The 22945-nt window shown below is 40.1% G+C and overlaps 1 protein-coding gene across 1 annotated transcript in view; it reads right to left on the bottom strand.

The window, feature by feature from the left end:
* Positions 1-17104: 17104 nt before the first annotated feature.
* The window catches only part of DCTD (dCMP deaminase), a 117378-nt gene continuing 111537 nt past the window's right edge, over positions 17105-22945 (bottom strand). The window contains exon 7 of the mRNA XM_058192852.1: positions 17105-17129. Coding sequence (XP_058048835.1) covers positions 17120-17129 — 10 coding nt within the window. The 3' untranslated portion in view covers positions 17105-17119. The remainder of the gene's footprint in view (positions 17130-22945) is intronic.

The raw sequence follows: 22945 nt of genomic DNA, 5'->3' as shown, positions 1-22945 counted from the left end.
TCACATTCCTTTGCTCTCTCTGCCTTCCACCACAGCAGTGTTTTTCAACATGGAGAACTTTAAAATGTATGGACTTCAACTCCTAGAATTCCTCAGTCAGTATGCTGGGTTATCTTAAAAATGTCAAGGTTTGGAAACATTGCACTATAGTAGAGGTACATCAACCTGGCAGAGAATCTCTATACGCAGTCTTTGATTTATGAATACAATTGAGCCCAACATTTCTATTGCTAAGGAAGATGGTTGTTAAGTGAATCTGGCTTCCCCATTGACTTTGCTTATCAGAAGGTCGCAAAAGGGGATCACATGATCCCAGGATATTGCAACCGTCATAAATATGAGACAGTTTCCAAGCATCTGAAATTTGTTGCAAAAGCTGTAAGTGTGAAAAACGGTCATAAGTCACTTTTTTTCAGTGCCATTATAGCTTCGAACAGACACGAACTATTGTTGTAAGTGGAGGACTACCTGTAGTCAGAATTGCCTGCATACTTTCTATTGGCACAAGGGATGCAATAACAATTTAAAAAAAACAGAAATCTATATCCAAGATGATTATAAAGATGTGTCCTTTGTTTTTCAATATATAAGGACCTTGGAGTCTGTGTATTTGTCCCATATGTAGTCTGCCGACACAACAAAGCATACTGTTAATTTGCTATAAGGGTTTCTATTGCCACAATTAGGCACTTTATTTATTTCTTTCTTTTTTTTTTAGAATAGAATAGAATTTTATTGGCCAAGTGTGATTGGACACACAAGGAATTTGTCTTGGTGCATATGCTCTCAGTGTACATAAAAAAAAAGATACGTTCATCAAGGTACAACATTTACAACACAATTGATGATCAATATATCAATATAAATCATAAGGATTGCCAGCAACAAGTTATAGTCATACAGTCATAAGTGGAAAGAGATGGGTGATGGGAACTATGAAACGATTAATAGTAGTGCAGATTCAGTAAATAGTCTGACAGTGTTGAGGGAATTATTTGTTTAGCAGAGTGATGGCCTTCGGGAAAAAACTGTTCTTGTGTCTAGTTGTTCTGGTGTGCAGTGCTCTATAGCGTCGTTTTGAGGGTAGGAGTTGAAACAGTTTATGTCCAGGATGCAAGGGATCTGCAAATATTTTCACGGCCCTCTTCTTGATTCATGCAGTATACAGGTCCTCAATGGAAGGCAGGTTGGTAGCAATTATTTTTTCTGCCGTTCTAATTATCCTCTGAAGTCTGTGTTTTTCTTGTTGGGTTGCAGAACCGAACCAGACAGTTATAGAGGTGCAAATGACAGACTCAATAATTCCTCTGTAGAATTTTCTAGAAATCCTTTTGGATCCTTGACTGTGTTCTAAACTACAGAATTAAAAGCAGATGAAACGTACACTTCCTTGAGTACTAGAATACCAAGCTTACACGGTCCAGCTTTATCTATTAAAAATTCAAAAATAAGAAGAAACCAAGTAGATTAATTTTGCCTGGCTTGAGGATATCTTGAGTAAAATGCTCTCTTTCAGATAATCTGTCTTGACTTTCCCTTTTTCTTCTCAAAACTATTTTTTGCAGAAAAAAAAGGGAGAAACTACAGCTCTACACCATTGTGCCCAAATCTTGGTGTCCCAAAAATTATTAGAAAAATTTGGTTTGATTGAGTCTAACTATCAGATATTCTACGATATTACCATAATGTATAATATTTCAACGGAATCAAACGTTTCTTAGATTCCGATTACAGCTTCTCCTTTACATATTTTTTTTTAATCCTTTATTGTTACTGTTCACCTTCATGTCATTCACTAAAAAAAATGTGTGAAGTTTCTGGGTTGTGCGGCACTTCTCTGAATGAGAGAAAAATCTAATCTTCAAAAAGGAAATCGTGTCAGTCACTGATTAAAGTGCAGCTTTAGCCTGCTACTTCAACACAACCCTTTGCATCTCATAGGGCACCACCTGAGTTGAAGCATGTCAAAATTCAAAGGCTTCCAAACCAGCAAGTTAATCATCAGAACGCTGAAAACTTAATAGCTTGTTATTTAAAGTACAAAATGCAATTGAAATATATGCAGTAAATCCAACTATTTACCTGGACTTTGTCATTTTATTATTTTATTGAGTTTTAATATATTGCTTGGTCCTGTTAAAACCTGACATTGATCTCCTCCAAGAGAATGCAATGATGAAACAGTCAAAGCAAACCTCTTCAACATTTTCTTTGGCTCAGTTTTTGTTAACTCCGATAACACATATCCAACATTCCACAAACGAACCAGCAATGACTATGATGATTTAACTCATATAGATTTCACAGAAGACAACATTGGTAAAGCTCTTCACAACTTAAAACCATCGCTTTCTATTGGACCCGATGGACTATGTGCATATTTCTTAAAAAAACTTTCCATTAATATAGCTGAACCCCTAAGTATTATCTTTGATAAAGCTTTCACTACCAGTTCTCTTCCCAAACTTTGGTCACTAGCCACAGTCATCCCCATCTTCAAAAAAGGAGACCCCAGCTTAGTCGAAAACTACAGACCGATCTACCTTTGCTGCGTCACCTGCAAAGTCATGGAATCTATCATCAATCAATCCATTACCTCACACTTAGAAACTAACAACCTACTCTCCAACAAACAATTTGATTTCAGGAAAAAGTTATCATGTAACTTACAACTTCTCCACTGCAAAAACATATGGACTTCAAATCTAGATCAAGGCAAATCAATAGATGCAATCTACATAGACTTCTGCAAAGCTTTTGACTCAGTAGTACACGATAAACTTCTCCTTAAACTAACATCCTATGGCATCTCAGGACCCCTCCACAAATGGATATCTGCTTTTCTGTCTAACAGACAACAAGTGGTCAAAATTGGCAATGCTTTATCAAATCCTGTTCCTGTCAAGAGTGGCGTTCCTCAAGGCAGCGTCCTTGGACCAACACTCTTTATTCTATACATTAATGATCTTTGTGACCATATCTCAAGTAATTGTGTTCTCTTTGCTGACGATGTCAAACTATTTAACACCACAGACAACACTTCTATCATTCAAAACGACCTTGACCATCTAACCGCTTGGTCTAAAATTGGCAGCTCAAATTTCAACCAGCAAATGCTCAGTCTTACATATAGGAAAAAGAACTCTAAAACTAAGTACATACTAGATGGACATTACCTTACAGACGACCCCATCCCGTTAAAGACCTTGGAGTTTTCATGTCAAATGATCTAAGTGCCAAAGCCCACTGCAACTACATAGCAAAAAAGCTCTAAGAGTTGTAAACCTAATTTTGCGTAGCTTCTTTTCCAAAACACCACACTACTAACCAGAGCATATAAAACATTTGCTAGACCAATTCTAGAATACAGCTCACCTGTTTGGAACCCTCACCACATCTCTGACATCAATACAATTGAACGTGTCCAGAAATATTTTACAAGAAGAGTTCTCCATTCCTCTGAAAACAACAAAATACCTTATCCCACCAGACTTGAAATCCTAGGCTTAGAAAACTTGGAACTCCGTCGCCGACAAGACCTAAGTTTAACTCACAGAATCATCTATTGTAATGTCCTTCCTGTAAAAGACTACTTCAGCTTTAATTGCAATAATACAAGGGCAACCAATAGATTTAAACTTAATGTAAACCGCTTTAATCTAGATTGCAGAAAATATGACTTCTGCAACAGAATCATCAGTGCTTGGAATACTTTACCTGACTCTGTGGTCTCTTCCCATAATCCTAAAAGCTTTAACCAAAAACTTTCTACTATTGACCTCACCCCATTCCTAAGAGGACCATAAGGGGCGTGCATAAGCGCACAAACGTGCCTACCGTTCCTGTCCTATTGTTTTTCTTTTCTTCTTCCTATATATGTTTATATGTGTATATACTATATAATCTTTTTGTATGATGTTGTGACAAAATAAATAAATAAATAAATAAATAGAAGAGAAACAAGTACGAAGTGAGATGACCACCATGCCTGTCACTTTAAAACAAACACCTTAAAAACTCTAGTAGCAATCATTCCCTTTCCTGGTCGGTAATTGAAATGTAACATTGAAGCATGGGGAGGTCTTCTTGACCCAAAGCAGGAGCAGATGAAACTAAATGCTCCCCAGATCCAAAGAGCAAAACATATGCAAATTCCTGCCCCCATAATTATTAGGGACAGTCAGGGAATTATTCATCTATTCCAGAAAGGCACACCTTCCAAGTTGTAATTGGACAGAGATATCAGCATTACAGAACAATAACAGGGCAGCCTGAATAGTATAAATGCTGTGCATGTGCATTCCGCTCCAGAAAAACGCCCTCCTCTGCAGATTGAGCAGGGGGAAAGCAAAGACGCTAATGGCTACCTGCTCTGCACACCCTCCCCCCCAAAGAGCACTCTGTGTTTAATAAGTTGATGGGTCTTTGTCAGCAAGTCCATCCAAGCTAATACTCTGTGTTTGCCAATGAATAGTTCGGGTCAATGGCATTTTCAATGACCTGCATACCTATCACAGCTAATGCAGTTTCATGTTAGCAAAAGGGTAAGCTGAGGTGAGGGAATTTGCGGGGAGTACTCAAAACTTTTGTTAGTTAGTCAATATATCAAACTAATGGGGTCATTCTCCCAAGCAGAATTTTACTGCATCGTAATTTTTGTGTTGAATATGTGTTGTATATGCTTCTTTAATTTTTATTTGGGGTTTTGTGTGTATCCTGTTCTGAACTCTTCATTTTAACATCTCATAATACATCTGCAAAATAAATATATAGATAGGGAAATCCTTAAATCTGTTGCTGTATTGGGTCTCCAAAATTCATAAAACTGCCCCTGATTTTATGCTGATGAAATGAGAATAGGACTGGCTCTAGATTATGCTTCTAGACACACTCTATTGCCTGTGCCTTGGAGAGAACCGGCCATTTTACTTCTACTGTATTTTAAGTGTAGGCAAGAGAAACAGAATTATTTCCAGATCACACTTTCAGGACAATCAGATTGCCCCCAAATGTAAATTTCACTAACTTTGTACTCCCATGGTACTGAGTTAATTAAATGTGCAATTACAAGTGCTTAGCTTTTCAAGATATGATGGAGAGCAGATCTCGCTAAAGCTTCATATTGACTTTTTAATGCATATTGTATTGCTAGGTACAATAACATCACTGTTAGAAAGAAGGCAGCTTACATACATCAGAACATCTATGAGCAATTTTCGGTAGATGTATTTACAATGAAGGAACTAAGGAAGTCAAGCAGTAGTTTTTCTGGAACTGTTATCAATGTCCATGTTGGTGGTCATGAATCAATGTTTTGTTTATTGCCAAGTCTTCAAGTGCTGCAGGTTTTTTTGTTGTTGTTATTTGATAATCTTTACTTTCATTTTATTTACTGAGTACCTCAAACTAACAAAAATACCAACATTGGCCATCATTAGAAGTTCAAAAGAGAATTGATCCCAACTGACTAAGGAGATGAGAAGGAATGGTGGCATCAACTGTATTTTATTCACAATACAGCTTAATACAAATAATTCTTGAATTCTCTGAGCTTGTTTTTCCTTTCCCAAAGGAAAAAAAATACCATCTCCCTTCTCTCATCCTGGCATAACTTCATAAATATTTGTTCCTGTTTCACAACTGATGAAGGGGCACAATTAAGCACAATACCAAAATCCTTTTATCAAGATACTGTTTCTTATACCCAGAGACCAGCTTGGTGAATTATTTTTCATTGATGCATTACTGTCCGAAAGTCATCCCATTTTCTTACATTGAAATAGTTGCTCTTCTATTCTATGTCCTTAAAAATAGATATTTAATGGAAAAATGTAGTCTACAGGTAGAAGTAGCAACCTGCTTTTTAATAATTTATTCATACCTAAAGGGCCACTGTTCAGTAATGTGACTTAGCTTAATTATATTTCAGTATTCCACATTCACATCAAGGCAGATCAGAATAGAAGAAACAGATTGCTGAAATTCATAACAAAGACAATCTACTTTTCCTTAAACCCTTTTCCAATAAGACCAAAAGAGGTAGAAAGTAGTAAGAAAATTTCTGTAGGACATATAAACACATAATTGAAATGCAGGTTGTGACATGTGACCTATCTGTAGCATACTAAGGTCAGTTTTCATCTGTTAAAGCTTATTACAGCATGTTTTTAATAGACGTATAATTATAGTCCATTATTATTGTACTACTCAGTACACCATGCGCTACTAAGTACTGCATATTATTGTAACATATGGCTCTTTCAAAACACCACAGGAGTATTTCTATTAGGAAAGAAATAAAGTGGTTGGTAACAAGGGTTCCATGTACTCCAAGCAGTTCTTATCAGGTCCTGTTTTGAATGGATCGCCTTTTTTTAATGTCTATAGACACTGAAAATACATTAACACTCCATACATGCATATACCACCTTATACAACATATAAATTGACAAATCTAGCATCTAATAACATTTTCGAAATATACAGTAATCTGGTCAGATTCAGGACTCTCTAAACCTATTTAAATTAGAAAAAAAGGGAATGGCTTGGGTGATCTTGCAGGCCTTTATAAACAATAGATTGATTCCAAGCACCAATTCGTTTTTCTCTAAGTGCTTATAGATTAGTTATTTGCTTTGTTATATGAACGTCAGAAGTACAGAAATCAAACAGGTTTGAGGTTTATATATTGGTTATTCACCCATTATATCTGGTAAATTAGTCCACATCAGCCTCAGTCAGAGTGAAGTCTTTTGTGTTCTGGAGTCCTTTTTAAGTGTGAAATCCATGTATTAAATTTATAAAATAAGATAGCATTGCTGCCCTCCGCCCAGAGGTGATATTCAGCCAGTTTGGACTGGCTCAGGTGAACTGGTAGCAAAAATTTTAATTGGTTCACTGAACTGGCAAATACCACCTCTGGCTGCCGCTGGCCGCGCCCTCCTGCTTGCCCGCCTGCCCACTCACCCCGCCTGCCTGCCTGCCTACCCCTGCCCCACCCCACCCTATACATGTTGCCTTTGCCACGAGGCCCAGCTATTCACCTCACCTCCGCCACTCTGCTCGCCAAAGATAAGCATGCTGCCCACTCACCCTTCACCTTGGGTCAGGGCGGGGGCCCAGGGACAAGCCATTCCCCAGCTCTGGCCTTCTCTGGGGCCTCCACCCACATGCCACCTACTCGCCCTTCACCTCAGATCAGGGGCGTGCCAGTCCCTGGCTCTGGCCTTCCCCAGGGCCTCCACCTGCATGCCGCCCACTCACTCTGCCTCGCTCACCTTCATCTGCACCTTTGGGGACCACGTGGCGGGGAGACATGGCGAGGCTCGGCTGCCTTTCGTGAGAAGTGTAATGTATCTTTAAGAGTTGTGGAAGGAAAACTGAGCGGGAAAAAGCACGTTGCTGATTGGATGAAGCCTCTGGCTAAACTGTATATAAAGAGAGGGTTTTCCCAGCCCGGGTTGCTGGGTTCACCATATAGTAAAGAGCTGTTGTCACTATCCTGGTCTCCTGCCTCGTTATTGCCCGAATCTAACACTGGCGACGAAGGTGGGATCTCGAGGCTAAGAGCGCCAGGAAAAAAGCTGAAGTCACCAGGAAGACGCGAACCCAGCAAACAAGGGGCGGAAAGCAGCGATGTCGAGCTACACACCGCCAGCGCCATTCGACCCAGCTAAGGAAAATGGGGTCATACATGGCTCGTTTGAGTGCTTCCTCGATGAACGAACTTCAAGGAGTCTCAGACAACAGGAAGCGGCGTATTTCCTGAGCCACTGCAGTCCAGAGGTTTTCGACACGCAGAATCATTGGCGAATAACGCGTACAATCGGTGCCATGGCAGACTCTACAGACCATATTGAAAGCCCATTATGCACCAACGCCGTCCAAGTATGTGCACGCGCTGCAATTCAGGGAGCGTAGGCAGCAAGAGGGCGAGTCCATCAGCGCATACATGGCAGCCCTGAGGAAAGCCACGAGCCATTGCGAGTTCCAAGACTTGGACGAGGCATTGCTAGAGCAACTCATTCGTGGGGTCAGGGACATCCGTTTGCGACGGCGGCTGCTGTCCAAAAGCAACTTGACGCTGGCAAACGCCTTGGATGAAGCCAGGGCTAATGAGATGTCTACCCACGCGGCGGAAACCCTACAAAAGCAGGTCGCACCAACAGCTGGTGCGAAATCAACCCCGGTCCACAATGAAGAGGTCCAGGCCGAGTCGGACGGTGAGGAGGAAGGAGTCTTCCACACCGGGAGGCCGGAGAAAGAAGACCGGGGTGACTGCGCGAGCTGTGGAGGGCAACACCAACGACAACAATGCAAATTCAAGGATGCGACTTGTCGGCGGTGCGAAAGGAAGGGGCACCTAGCACAGGTCTGTCGAGCACCCCAACCTTCCCCCCAAAAATTCAAACCGACCAATCAGAGCGCGGGAACGGCGAAGCGGCCCGTGATTGGTCAATTCAAAAAAGGCGCGAAGTTGAATCAGACTGTCGTGAGAGTGGGTCACGCAGCAACACGCCTAGAGAAAAAAATCTTTACGAAAACAAAGATTGAGGGGGTGCCGTGCCGATTGGAGGTGGACACCGGCTCGGCGATCACAATCATGTCCTGGGACACTCTCGTGAAAGCCGTACCCGCCATCGCAAAGCGCAAGCTGAAAACACAGAAATTAAAGGTACAAGACTACCAAGGGAATCGCATCCCTGTTCGAGGGGTAACGTCCGTCCACGTCGAGTATGGACAATACAAGAAAACCCTGCCCATCACCATAGTCGAAGGGACCCTGCCAAGCTTGATGGGACTGGACTGGTTCCGAGCATTGGGCATGGGAGTGACGGGAATCTTCAGAAACGAAGTCAACCTCAAACACGCACTCATGAAGGAATTTGGGGACGTTTTCAGAGACTGCCTGGGCAAGTACACGGGGACCCCTATTTTGTTTAACTTAGACCCACAAGTTGCCCCTATTCGTTTAAAGGCTAGGAGGGTCCCGTTCGCCCTAAAGCCCAGGATTGACCGGGAACTGGATAAACTAGTAAACCAGGGAATTCTAGTGCCAGTTGACCATGCTAAGTGGGAGACCCCTATAGTCACCCCAGTCAAACCGGACGGCTCGGTCCGGATTTGCGCTGACTATAAGGCAACGCTTAACAAAGCGTTGCAAAGAGTCTTACCCGTCGGTGGTACAGCACTTACTACACTCAATGGGGCAAGGGCAGGTTTTGCCAAGCTAGACTTGGCCCAAGCCTATCAACAGCTGCCTGTAGATAACAGCACAGCCAAGCGCAGACAATTGTGACTCACAGAGGGCTTTTAAGTGTACCCGGTTACAGTTTGGGGTTAGTGTGGCTCCAGGGTTATTTCAGAACCTAATGGGCGGCTATTGCAGGGACTACCAGGGTGGTACCATACTTTGACGATGTACTGGTATCCGCTGAGAATCTAGAGGAATTAGGGTAAGGCTGCGAAAAGTTTTGGGCATTTTCCGGTCTGCGGTCTCAAAGTTAAATTGAACAAATGCCAGATCGGGGTTGAATCAGTGGAATTCCTAGGCTACCGGCTAGACAGAAAAGGGATTCACCCCACTGAAAGCAAGGTACGGGCCATCAGGAAGGCCCCGGTTCCAAAGAACAAAACGGAGTTGCAGGCATTCTTAGGTCTGGTTAATTTCACGGTATTTTTAAAAATAAGGCAACAGTAGCCGAGCCGCTCATAAATTACTAGCAAAGACGGCTGCATGGTCTTGGGGAAAGGCGGAAGCTAGGGCATTCGAAGGGGTAAAGAATCTCCTATCGAGTGATAGCCTCCTTATCCAATACAATGGCACGCTGCCATTAGTGTTAAGCTGCGATGCATCTCCCTATGGGGTGGGGGCTGTGCTCAGCCACAGGTTGCCAAATGGCACAGAAGCCCCTATTGCATACTACTCCCGAACCATGTCATCAGCTGAAAGGAATTATAGCCAGCTTGATAAGGAAGCCTTGGCTATAGTCTCCGGAGTAAAGAAATTCCATGAATATGTATTTGGTCGTGATTTCGAAATCATCACGGACCATAGACCTTTGCTAAGCCTGTTGGCAGGCGACCAACGCCCGTGGCACTTTCGCCCAGACTGACCAGATGGACTATCTTTCTAGCGGCGTATTCTTACAAACTACTACACCGGCCAGGGAAGGAATTAGGGCATGCAGACGCCCTGAGCAGATGCCCGTTACCAGAGACTATCGAAGACCCCACTCCGGGGACACCAGTTCTGCTAATTGACTCTTTGGACTCTGGCCCAGTCACATCCAAAGAGGTGGCTCGGGTTCAGATAAGGACATTACAATAAGGACTGTAATTGGTTGGGTACAAGAGGTTGGCCGCTGCCGGCGGCGTTTTAAAGAATTTGTAAAAACGTGGGAACTCTCAGCTCAAGGGGTGCCTGCTATGGGGGATCGAGTGGTGATCCCGGAGAAATTGAGGAAAAGGTATTGGAGCTCCTTCACGAAGGCCACCCAGGGATCGTGAGAATGAAGGGTCTAGCGAGAAGCTATGTGTGGTGGCCCTTAATGGACACGGAAATTGCTGAAAGGGTAGGGAAATGCCAGGCCTGCCAGGAGTCCAGACCGCTACCCCCAACGGCCCCGATTCGGGAATGGGAGAGACCCCAGGGCCCTTGGTCTAGGATCCATATCGATTTTGCCGGCCCCTTCCACGGCCAAACCTTTCTGGTAGTAGTCGATGCCTACTCCAAATGGCTGGAAATCATTCTCATGAGATCCATGACAGCCGAGGCCGTGATTTCAGTCCTACGGCACCTATTTGTAACCCACGGGTTGCCCGACACGTTAGTCTCCGATAACGGCCCGCAATTCACGGCAACCCAGTTTGAGGGGTACTTGGCAGAGGAGGGCATCCGACATGTCCTCTCGGCGCCTTTCCGCCCCCCGACGCACGGCCTTGCAGAACGTTTCGTTCGGAGCGCAAAGGAAGCATTGTCAGAATCAGGCCAGGCGATTGGCAAACAAAATCGATACATTCCTAGCAGTCCAACACAGAACCCCTGTGTAACAACTGGCCGCAGCCCGGCAGAGCTATTATTGGGCCAGAAGCTTAGGTGCCCACTAGACCGTGTAAACCCAAACTACACACCAGACGGTTACAAAGGGGCACACGGTAAAACAAGAGGGATGGCAGTAGGCGACCTAGTGTGGGCACACAACTACAGCGAGGGCCCGACCTGGTTAGCAGGAAAAATCCTAGAGATAACAGGACCAAAATCATATCTAGTAGAGATAGAGGATGGCCGGGTATGGAAGCGCCACATAGACCAAATAAGGAAACGATAACCGTAAATCAGAATCAGACAAACAGGCCCTGACTATCAATGTTTGAATCCACAGCTGACTCAAACCCGGGCAAACGCGGACTTATCTGAGTTCCAGGAGGTCCAGCGACGCCAACCGGTTCCTCCTGAAAACAGCAGGGACGACTCTGCAAATAATCCAGGGCCGGATGGCCTAGAGGAGGAGCTGAGAGGAACAAACAGTCCCTCCGGTCAGCTCGACTCACTCCCAGAAAATGAATTGCGCAGGTCCGAAAGAGTCAGGAGACGCCCAGTCTACTTGCGTGATTACGTTGAAAAATAAGATGTTAATTCTATGTAAATATTGGTAAAGTGTTCTCTGGGAGGGAAGGAGTGTAATGTATCTTTAAGAGTTGTGGAGGGAAAACTGAGCGGGAAAAAGCACGTTGCTGATTGGATGAAGCCTCTGGCTAAACTGTATATAAAGAGAGGGTTTTCCCAGCCCGGGTTGCTGGGTTCACCATATAGTAAAGAGTTGTTGTCACTATCCTGGTCTCCTGCCTCGTTATTGCCCGAATCTAACAAGAAGCCTCCAGCCATCAGTAGTTTTCTGCTGTCTTCCAAGCAGCTCCACTACAACGCCATCCCTCCGATGCAGCAAGCCGTTCTCCTGGCCAGGTCTGGCCATGAGCGGCACTGGCAGGCAATGGGATGTGCGTTCATGGCTGGCACAAAGAACAGGGCTGCAACGGTGGCGATGGGACTTCAGGCTTCTTTTTCAGCCTATAGTTTTTGGCGCAAGAAGCCTCCAGCCGCTGCCTCTTTGCCAGCCGGAACTGAGCTAGAAGTGGCAGCTGGAGGCTTCTTGCACCAAAAAAGAGATGGTGGCTGCAGGCTTCTTGTGCCAAAAATTACAAAACCTGCAGTCCAAAAAAGAGGCCTGAAGCCCCGTCACTGCTGTCGCCACCCTCTTCTTCATGCCAGTTATGTGGGTGTAGCTTTGTTGGAGGTCATGTGACTGAGTGGGCATGGCCAACTCAATGTCATTCACAAAGCTGCTGCCCCACCTTGCCATGAGTGACATTGAGTTGGCCACGCCCACTAAGTCACATGAACCCCCCCCTACCAAGCCATGCCCACAGAACTGGTAAAACAATTTGAATCCCACCACTGCCTCCGCCCTGTTTAACCGTTTGTTTACAATCTGGCTCCTATAGACAAAAGGAAATTTTTGGTCCCCAACAGCATCATAATAGCACCTTAGGGTCATAAAGTAATTAGTAACTTGACATGGAGATAGGTAGCGAACATTGTCTATGGAATTAAATAGCCCCCATTTTTATGCATCTTTACGGGAAGCTATTTGCAAGAACTAAGCTAGTTTGTTCCATTTCTGAATGCATCACAAATAACCATGAAAATCCCTAGAAAAGTACCAAAGAAGCAGTATTAGAAAGCCATTTTTGAGAGAGTATAAATTGTTACATTTTGGTGAATAGGATTTGACAAAATTTCCGAGTAGCTAATAAATAAAGTGCCATATTTTTATACAGATTAGACAAAGTATCTTCCATGTCTATAACTTCTGTATAAAAGGGAGATTAACAGCTAAATTTATTCTTATCATTGTGTTTTCATTTGAAATATGTCTTCCGTTGTCTTCTAGGTAGAGGTAAAATCTCTTCTTGTTTGAAAAATGGCAACTTCTCTTACAGGCTGACAGAATAGTTAATAAGAAGCTATTCAAGTATGTTTTGAAAATGTATTTTATTTAAAACTGAATCATTCACAAAAGAATGTTATAAAGATGTAGCACAGTTTTCTTTAGTATTTGTTAAATTGTAAATTGTGCAGTGAACAATTTATCAAATTGAATGTGATCTTTCATTTAGCTACTTGAAAGATTGCAAATGATTAGTTTGCCATCAAAAATAGTCTCTCCTTCTTTGACTTCTGCCATGTTCTTGCATTTTCTACTATGCATGGTAAAGGAATCACACAGAAATAAAGTTGGCTACAAATCAAGATCACCTAATCTTCTTCTGGACATAATGGTATAATTTTTTAAAAATGAAAGAATTCACACAGGTCACTTACACAGAATTATGTTGTGGTTACTGGTACCGTACAATCAAAAACATTGAGATGTGGGTTTTTTCCCCCTATGCCTTCATGCCCCTCCTCAAAATATCACATCTCTCTTTCTATCTCAAATGTTTTCTCTAAGGCTTCAAGGTGTAAAGGCTTTCAACTATAATAATGCAAAGTATAAAATCAGAAATTCTCAAATATTAGTTTGAAGACTCTGAGGAATTTCAGCAATGATAAAATTGCTTAAAAATCGAGTGAAAAAACAAGCAAGAGATCACTAGCTTCACCTATCTTGCTGAAACTTGCAAGATCATAATAAACATTTTTATACAAATTATTGGACAAAAGGCATTATTTGAGAGGCCTACATAAAAGTATATTCTGCGTTTCACACAGACACCTTTTAAATCAATGCTTTGCTTCTAGAAAGTATGCCTTGTGGCCAGCATAATTTTCATTTAAATCTTAATTAAATATCATACTACGTAGCATTTCTATTATCACTTAATACTTCTCTTAAATTGCATGAAATTTCTCATATAGAGAAATTTTTGAATGATTGCAACAGTTGCCTTCTGAGAGGTCTTCTATACCTTCTCCTGTGCACCTCCCATTCTCCATAATGGTAAAAAATGGATCATCCTTCCAAGTGTCTTCAGATTATATAATGTTCTGTCACACCATTTTTCATATCTTATAAAAGAAACAAGGCAGACATCCCTACTTGTTAAATCAGTGGTATAGCCAACCTAGCATTGTGAGTTGCTAGTTCCCTGACAGTCTCACTGTTTTGTAAATCTTGATATCTCACAATTTTTCAGATAAAACAATCATTTTACTGAACTGAAATGCATAGCTTGATTGTCTATAAACTATACAGGCTTGATATACAAGTCTGAATACACCACACACACACACACACACACACCCCGATTTTGGCATCCAAAAGTAAGTTTTGTTATAGTCACATTCTCAGCCCTGCTTCCAGATCTTGTCCTTAAAGCAATTAGGAACCCTTAATGCACCTTGGGAGCTCCAAATGAACTTTTTAGGCTAGGCTCCAAACAGAAGCTGAGGGAAGCTGCAGATGTTTCTAGCCTTCATTTTCTCTCCCAACAATTGCTTTAATGGGTTGGAATTCCTGGGAGACAATTTGACTTTTGCTCAGACTCATGCCACTCATGCTTTTTAAAATGCTGATTGTGCAAAAGCATAACGCTGTCAACAACCTGTATTCAGTAGTATTTCAAGTAAGGAAATAAAAGGCCATCTGATCTGTCAAGATTTTGACCTGGAGATTTTGTTTGGAAAATAAAAAGCAAAAATCTTCTTGCAGAATCAATAGTCAAATCGATACCAGGCCGTCCCGCCGAAAGCTCAGTTCAACAGTGGGCTTCTTTCCACTTCCCCGCTCCCTCATTACAGCAATCATCCATTAAAGGGAATGGATGATACATGCATTGCCAGGACCGCATCTTTGGTAAGTGTTTCTGTAACAATAGAGTAATGATTATTTTGCAGTATTGCATTTTAATAATTAAAATGAAGCACTGAACATTATGCCTGCTACTCTGTGGGAAATGCTTCCCAGTAACTAGGGCCCTAAGAAAGCATAATTTACATTAGCAAAGAGATGCTTCCACAGAATAAAAGCCTAAGGTGAAAATGTAAAGGTGACCCTGACTTATTCACCCTCTTTCTCAAGTAGAATCAACAATCAAGGCTTTAAAACATGTTTTCCCCCCTCAAGGAATTATTGTATTTCCACAGCTGCATTATGTGCCTAGGAAGAATATTATCCTAAAGCATCAGTGAGGTTAGAAGAGAGAACAGATCTCCCTCCCCGCCACAAAAAAGGAAGACTATAGAAGAGTTTTATAAAATGCAATTTTAAAGGTGCAAGATTTCTTTTTTAACAGATTGTAGCCAATGAAGAAGTCACAAGTCATGGTCCTGTTTCAACATTTTTTGCTTTGTGTATCATCTGTGAAATGTTATTCTATTGTAAAATGTATTTTCTGTGTTACGCCCACCATTGATTTCTGTAGCTTTAACACTTAAAAGTGACTATTTCACAATTCACTTATTACGACCAGACATATGAGAGGATAGGTCACTGATCCAAACCAGGGGTCTCCAACCTTGGTCATTTTAAGACTTGTGGACTTCAACTCTCAGAGTTCCTCAGCCAGCAAAGCAAAGCTGGCTGAGGAACTCTGGGAGTTGAAATCCACAAGTCTTAAAGTGACCAAGGTTGGAGACCCCTGATCTAAACCATTAACAGTTATCTAGAAAATAAATTTTAAACAAGTGTTATTGGTCATGCTAAAAATGCTGAATCTTCTCTTTTAGAGAACTACTACAGACAGAAGAGCTCTATCTTCACTTACATCTAATACCAGCTTCAGTCATTATTAATACTAGAGCTGCCATATTTCAAACTTCCTCCTTTTTTATTATAATGAGCACAACCATTCGTCTTCCTACAGGTTCTAAAAGTAATTTCTAAAACTAAACAGAAGTGGACGTGTCATTGCTTGAATTAGAGACCACCTGAGAAGCTTACACATCATCTTGACTTCCATTATCAGATTAATCATTATGGCATCCAACATTACACAAAATTCTGTTCTAGAGGATTAATTTCCACAAAGATTGTGAGCAATTAAGAAACATTAAGCATTCCTTCAAAACAGCAGGAAAATCTCCAACTGCTTCTTGCCTTCCCTGATTCCCACACAAATGAGAGAAGCAGCTTATTTCACAAAGCCCTTGACCAAATTAATGGGAGAAGGAGTTAATAATGAATACATACAATGGCTGACTATTAAGTGAAGTCACTATTTTGGGCCTTTTCCAAATGACTGGATTTTTTAAATATTATGGTGAAGCTAATACATTCAGAAACAATTCAGCACAATTTCTCCTCTTGAAAAGAACATGAATGTTCTTCTGGACCATAATACTACTTCAGGATACCTTTTTAAAAAATAACTCCATTAAGATTACAATTGTTAAAGTAAAAACTAATTCAAATTACAAAAAGTATGTGTGTGTCTGTATATGTGTGTGTATGTATATATAAAATAAAAAATATGAGGTGCAGGATAAATGGAAAAAAGGAAGAAAAAAAATAGAAAAAAATAACTTCACCCTTTTGGGATACCTCCCTAATTACAAACAATTTTAATAAATTATCAACATATTTTAAGATGCAACCAATTTACTCTTTTCATTATTCATCTCTCGACTATTAACAAAATCTTAAAGCGTCATCACTTCTCAGCAAAAGTCCATTAAGGGCTACCAGAAATAACTACATAACTATTTTAACCTTAATCAAATCAGCCAATGCTATATTCCTTCCCCACACTTTTAACTATCTTAGATTTTAATCGTTAAAATTGATTTATTTTTATCATCTTTTTGTCTTCTCTTAGCAAATCATTCAAAGCTTTAACAGATCTTTTTTGTAAAACCAGTAAAACATTATTCTGAATTGATATGTATATATCCTTTCTAAATATCATGACATCACTCAGTTTCATTTGTATATTCAGTATATCTTTTTGCATTCTTATTGCTTGTCATATTTATATTTCACATTCTCTGCTATAGACGGTGTCACATTCAAAAAAAGGTCATCTAGCTCACCATGAATCTTCTCCAGAAGTCCCAGAATTGAGGGTCCTTAAGGTCAAAGATTTGGGGAAATGGCAAGGCTTTCTCCTGATGTTAATTTCACCAGAATCTGGGAGAGAAGAGAGGAAATTGCTAGAGTTAAAAATTGACAAAACTTTGCTTTTGTAAGTTGTATTAAGTATCTTGAATCAGACATTGTTCAAATACCAATGTCTAGCTATATAACCACTGAAGCATAGCATCATTTATATAAATGTAGAGATAGATAGATGACTGATAGATAGATAATAGATAGATAGATAGATAGATAGATAGATAGATAGATAGATAGATAGATAGACACACAGAGAGAGAGATATTGGTAGATATAGATATAATTAGATGAGAGAGAGGAGAGAGAGAGAGGAGAGAGAGAGAGAGAAAGAAAGAGAGAGAGAGAGAATCATTCTCATATTGTCATTAATTAGGTGCCAGGTTCCGGTGTATAAAGAAAATGCCACACACACAAATGATGGTTTGAACTAACTAACAGCAATACAGGAAGATTTTGTTGGAACTAATGCTTTGTACTCTCCACCACCTTATAAAGCTTTATCACCCAGGTGACCCTTAACCCAGCTCCTTCCTAGTCATTAATCATTGTTCCATTAGATACTACAATTAGGCATTACTCCCACACGCTCCCAGCCCACTGGCCACTCCTCTAGATAGGCCAGCATTCCAGCCATTTCTAAGCCTCTCCCGATTAGTCATCATTATAGCCATTTCCAAACTTCTCTGTAACTTTCAGTCTCTCAGCCTCTCAGCCACCCTCAACAGCTGCTCAGTCAGCAGCTCCCAACTGCACTCACTGCCAAGTCCATTCAGAAATGTTTGCTGCCAGTCCGAGTGCCTTAAACGTCCAGAGGAGGTTGCCACAGTGATGACCACATCATCAAGCGGCACCTGCAGCTGATGAGTGGTGAGGGTGCAAGCCAGGAGAGGGATCTTCACATTGCTTGGTGGCCAGGAAGTAAGCTGAGGAGCCTGGGTGCCATGAGAGCTGCCATGTTACCAGAACCTCCATACCCACTGGAATGGCAGCCCCAACACAGGGCCGCATGTTGGGGATAACATTTGGTCTTAATGAATTGCACTTCAAACATGTTATATAGCTGTGCTGAACCATAACTAAGTAGACATGTGGTGGAAGGAATTTCATGGGAACTTCAAGAACTATGGTATAATTTCAAGAAGGTGGCAGATAATTTGTGAATGAACCTGTGTAAATTGATAATGTGCATTAAAGCGAAGAGGGAATGATTATTACAGCAGATGAAAATGCATATGCAATAGGCTCCAGTGACGTCACCCTCCTGCTGGGTGCTCAAACAGAGCACTCCGTGTTAGAAGATTGTAAAAGTCAGTGAAACAGAAAATAAATCACTGTTCACTGAGCTTAGCATAATCTCTGGGTGAAAGAGATTATCAGAATTGTGGAAGAGTGGCAGGTCTGACAGGGGGTTTGCTCTTAAGAGCGAATTTTCCTGGATTTATGACCCCACAATTCCACTCCTTCCAACTTCACGCCCTGTTTTTATCAGGAAAAGGAGAGGAATGTTGCTTCTGCTCTAGAGAACTTATTAAATTGATTGATATTCCAAGCAGACGGAATTTCACAAGCGTCAACTTTGATGTAGAATCAGCACGGCAAGTACCGACTTTTGAAATTTGAAACCTTTCTTTGTCTTTGATTAATTGACTTTTAAAATGGCGTCTAAAAGTGAAAGTAAAATTTTTAGTACGATGAAGCAGCGTTACTTGTGGATTGTTACAAACGGAGTTTTTATACTGAAAGGAGGGAAGGAAAGTTATTAAGTTTGAATTCCTGATTCTTTTGAAGACAGAATGGCAGCTAAACCTTTAAAGCCTTCTGGAAGAAGGGATCTGAACCAAGTCTTGAGGAAATATTGAAAGAACAATTAAAACTTTCTGAAGATAGGCAAAAAGAGATGATGGAGAATTTTAATGCAAAAATAAGAGAAGATATTCTCATGGCAGTTCAAGGACTGAGTAAAAAAATTGAGGGATTGGAAGTGGAAATGCAACAGATCTCTCAGTCAAATAAGCATTTAGAAGATGAAATGAAAGGTGTTCAGAAAAAAGTGGATCAAAATGAAGATCAGGTTGTGATATTACAATATAAACTTATGGAAGGAGCTCTTAGAATTCGTGGTATGCAAGAAGAGCGAGGAGAAGACTTAAGAAAAATTATATCAGAAGCATTGGCTGAATTTATTGAAGCGGACCCCAAGAGGTAGCTTACCAAATTGATAAAATATATAGAGTTAATTCTTGGATTGCAAGACAGAGAAAGCTTCCTCGGGACATTGTGGTTTATTTTGTGAAAAGGACTATGAGAAATCAAATTCTGCAAGTTTCATATCAGACAACTTTAAAAATTGGAGAACAGGAGTTGAAGGTGTTGAAAGAGATTATCAGAATTGTGGAAGAGTGGCAGGTCTGACAGGGGTTTGCTCTTAAGAGCGAATTTTCCTGGATTTATGACCCCACCAATTCCACTCCTTCCAACTTCAGCACGCCCTGTTTTTATCAGGAAAAGGAGAGGAATGTTGCTTCTGCTCTAGAGAACTTATTAAATTGATTGATATTCCAAGCAGACGGAATTTCACAAGCGTCAACTTTGATGTAGAATCAGCACGGCAAGTACCGACTCCTTTTGAAATTTGAAACCTTTCTTTGTCTTTGATTAATTGACTTTTAAAATGGCGTCTAAAAGTGAAAGTAAAATTTTTAGTACGATGAAGCAGCGTTATGTGGATTGTTACAAACGGAGTTTTTATACTGAAAGGAGGGAAGGAGAGTTATTAAGTTTGAATTCCTGATTCTTTTGAAGACAGAATGGCAGCTAAACCTTTAAAGCCTTCTGGAAGAAGGGATCTGAACCAAGTCTTGAGGAAATATTGAAAGAACAATTAAAACTTTCTGAAGATAGGCAAAAGAGATGATGGAGAATTTTAATGCAAAAATAAGAGAAGATATTCTTATGGCAGTTCAAGGACTGAGTAAAAATTGAAGGATTGGAAGAGGAAATGCAACAGATCTCTCAGTCAAATAAGTATTTAGAAGATGAAATGAAAGGTGTTCAGAAAAAAGTGGATCAAAATGAAGATCAGGTTGTGATATTACAATATAAACTTATGGAAGGAGCTCTTAGAATTGTGGTATGCAAGAAGAGCGTGGAGAAGACTTAAGAAAAATTATATCAGAAGCATTGGCTGAATTTATTGAAGCGGACCCCAAGAGGTAGCTTACCAAATTGATAAAATATATAGAGTTAATTCTTGGATTGCAAGACAGAGAAAGCTTCCTCGGGACATTGTGGTTTATTTTGTGAAAAGGACTATGAGAAATCAAATTCTGCAAGTTTCATATCAGACAACTTTAAAAATTGGAGAACAGGAGTTGAAGGTGTTGAAAGAGATTCCTTCAAAGATGTTAAGAGACAGGAAGCAATTTGCTTTTTTTACACAAGAACTTAAAAAACATCAGATTCAATTCAGATGGGAGGTGCCAGTTGGACTGACACTATTCTATCAAGGAAGGAGATATAGAATTGACACTGTTTTAAAGGCAAAGGATTTTCTTTCTACAGTTTTGAAAGTCGAAATAGAAGTGATAGAAAAACTTCAAGAGACTCAAGAAGGCGTGGTGACCCAAGAGCCTTTATTGCTGCCAGTATTAGAGGAACCACAAGAGCAAAGGGTGACAAGAGGAGCCCTTAAGCGTAAAGAAGAGCAACAGTCTCAAAGTAAAAGTCAGGATCCCATTATGGAAGCTGTGGGAGGAGCTAGACGGAAGATACCGGAGGAGGAGCTTCCGTTGTCTGCTTCAAAGCTTCAGGAGGCCAGTAATGGCAAATAGAATCTTGTCATGGAATGTTAATGGCTTGAATTCAGCTCAGAAAAGAAGGAAAATATTTCACTACTTGAAACAATTAAAATGATGTGATTTGTTTGCAAGAGACACATATAAAATTATCAGACCAAAAATATTTAATTAATTCAAAATTGGGTAACCATTTTGTTGCATCAGCTTTGGAAAAGAAGCATGGAATTGTTGTATATATCAGGAAGGATATACCAGCTAAGTTAATTGAGGCAGATATTCAAGGAAGATTTATTGCTATTGAACTGGTGATAGATGTAAAAGACTTTGTTGATAGGTATTTATGCACCTAATCAGCAACAAGAAAAGTTTTACAAAATGTTACATGAGAGGTTGACCCTCTGGGATTATAGTTCGTTTATTTTATTAGGAGACTGGAATGGAGTAATTGATACAAGAAGGATAAGAGAACCTCCTCCAAGAAGATACCTATACATGCAAAATTACCAAAATCTTTTTGAAATGATGGAAGACTTTGAGTTTAGAGATATATGGAGGTTACGGAATCCAGATGAGAGAGATTTTACTTTTTTCTGATAGGCATCAATCTTTTCACGCATTGATTTTATTTTAATTTCTAATGACTTGCTTTCTAGGGTGAAGAAACGAAGATATTTCGAGGTGTTTAACTGACCATAGCCCAGTATGGATGGAATTATTACAAGGGAAAAAGGTGGTAGAACATGGAGGTTGAATGAAAATCTGTTTAGATATGAGGATAATGTAACTTATTGTAAGAAACAGTTAAAAGAATTTTTGATTTTAATATGTACAAAGGGACACCTATAGGAACTGTGTGGGAAGCGAGCAAAGCGTTTATTAGAGGATATTGATTTTATTTGGACAACAGGCAAAGGAATAATAAACAAAGGCAGCGAGATATTTGGAAGAAGAAATTCAAAGGAAGCAACAGTTATTAATTCAAAACCCACAAGATCATAAACTTAAAGAGGCTATAAAATATTACAGAGTCAATTTAATATGTTAATGGCAGACCAGGTGGCAACGAATATACAATATGCTAAACATAATACCTTTTGTAATGCAAATAAACCTGGGAGATGGTTGGCATATAATTTAAGGAAGAAACAGAAAGCACGTGTCATACAAAAATAGAATATAAAGGTAAAGAGACATATCAACAGGATAAAATTAAAAGGCATTCTCAGAATTTTATACTGCACTATATGCAAAAGACAAAATATTGGATAGGGACATTTATGATTATTTGAAAGATTATAAGGTGAATATTCTAACATTAGAACAGAGGAGGAGCTGAACCGCCGATAGCTACTGGAGAAATAGTGGAGGCAATTAAACAATTAAAATGGGAAAACCCTGGTACAGATGGTCTTACAGCAACTTATTATAAAAACACAGGATGAAATATTAGGCCCACTTAAAGAATTATTTAATCAGATACAATTAGGAGTGGAATACCCCGTCATGGAAAACATCTTTTATTTCACTGATACCAAAGAGGAGCAAGACTGCTCTAAACCTGGTAACTATAGGCCGATTTCACTTTTAAATAATGATTATAAGATTTTGTAAAATAATAGCAAATAGATTAATGTTAGTTTTACAACAAAGAATTCATACTGATCAATCTGGTTTTATAAAAGGGAGGCAGATGAGGAATAATGTTAGACAGATTATTAATATATTGGAATATTTGGAAAAGAAGAATACTTCAGCGGCACTTATTTTTTTGGATGCAGAGAAAGCCTTTGATCGATTGCATTGGGATTTTTTATTTAAATTAATAGAGAAAATGCAATTTGGAGACTGTTTTATTAGAATAATTAAAGCGATTTATGGAGAGCAAACAGCACAGATTATAGTAAATGGTAGTTTGACAGAAGTTATTAAGATTGCGAAAGGAACAAGACAGGGATGTCCCTTATCACCATTATTGTTTGTTTTGACTCTGGAACCATTATTAGATAAAATACGAGAATTAATGAAAATAGAGGA

Source organism: Ahaetulla prasina, chromosome 8 (genome assembly GCF_028640845.1).
Source record: "Ahaetulla prasina isolate Xishuangbanna chromosome 8, ASM2864084v1, whole genome shotgun sequence".
NCBI lineage: Eukaryota > Metazoa > Chordata > Lepidosauria > Squamata > Colubridae > Ahaetulla > Ahaetulla prasina.
Note: the sequence above shows the minus strand (reverse complement) of the source record. Positions and strands in the feature narration are given on the sequence as shown.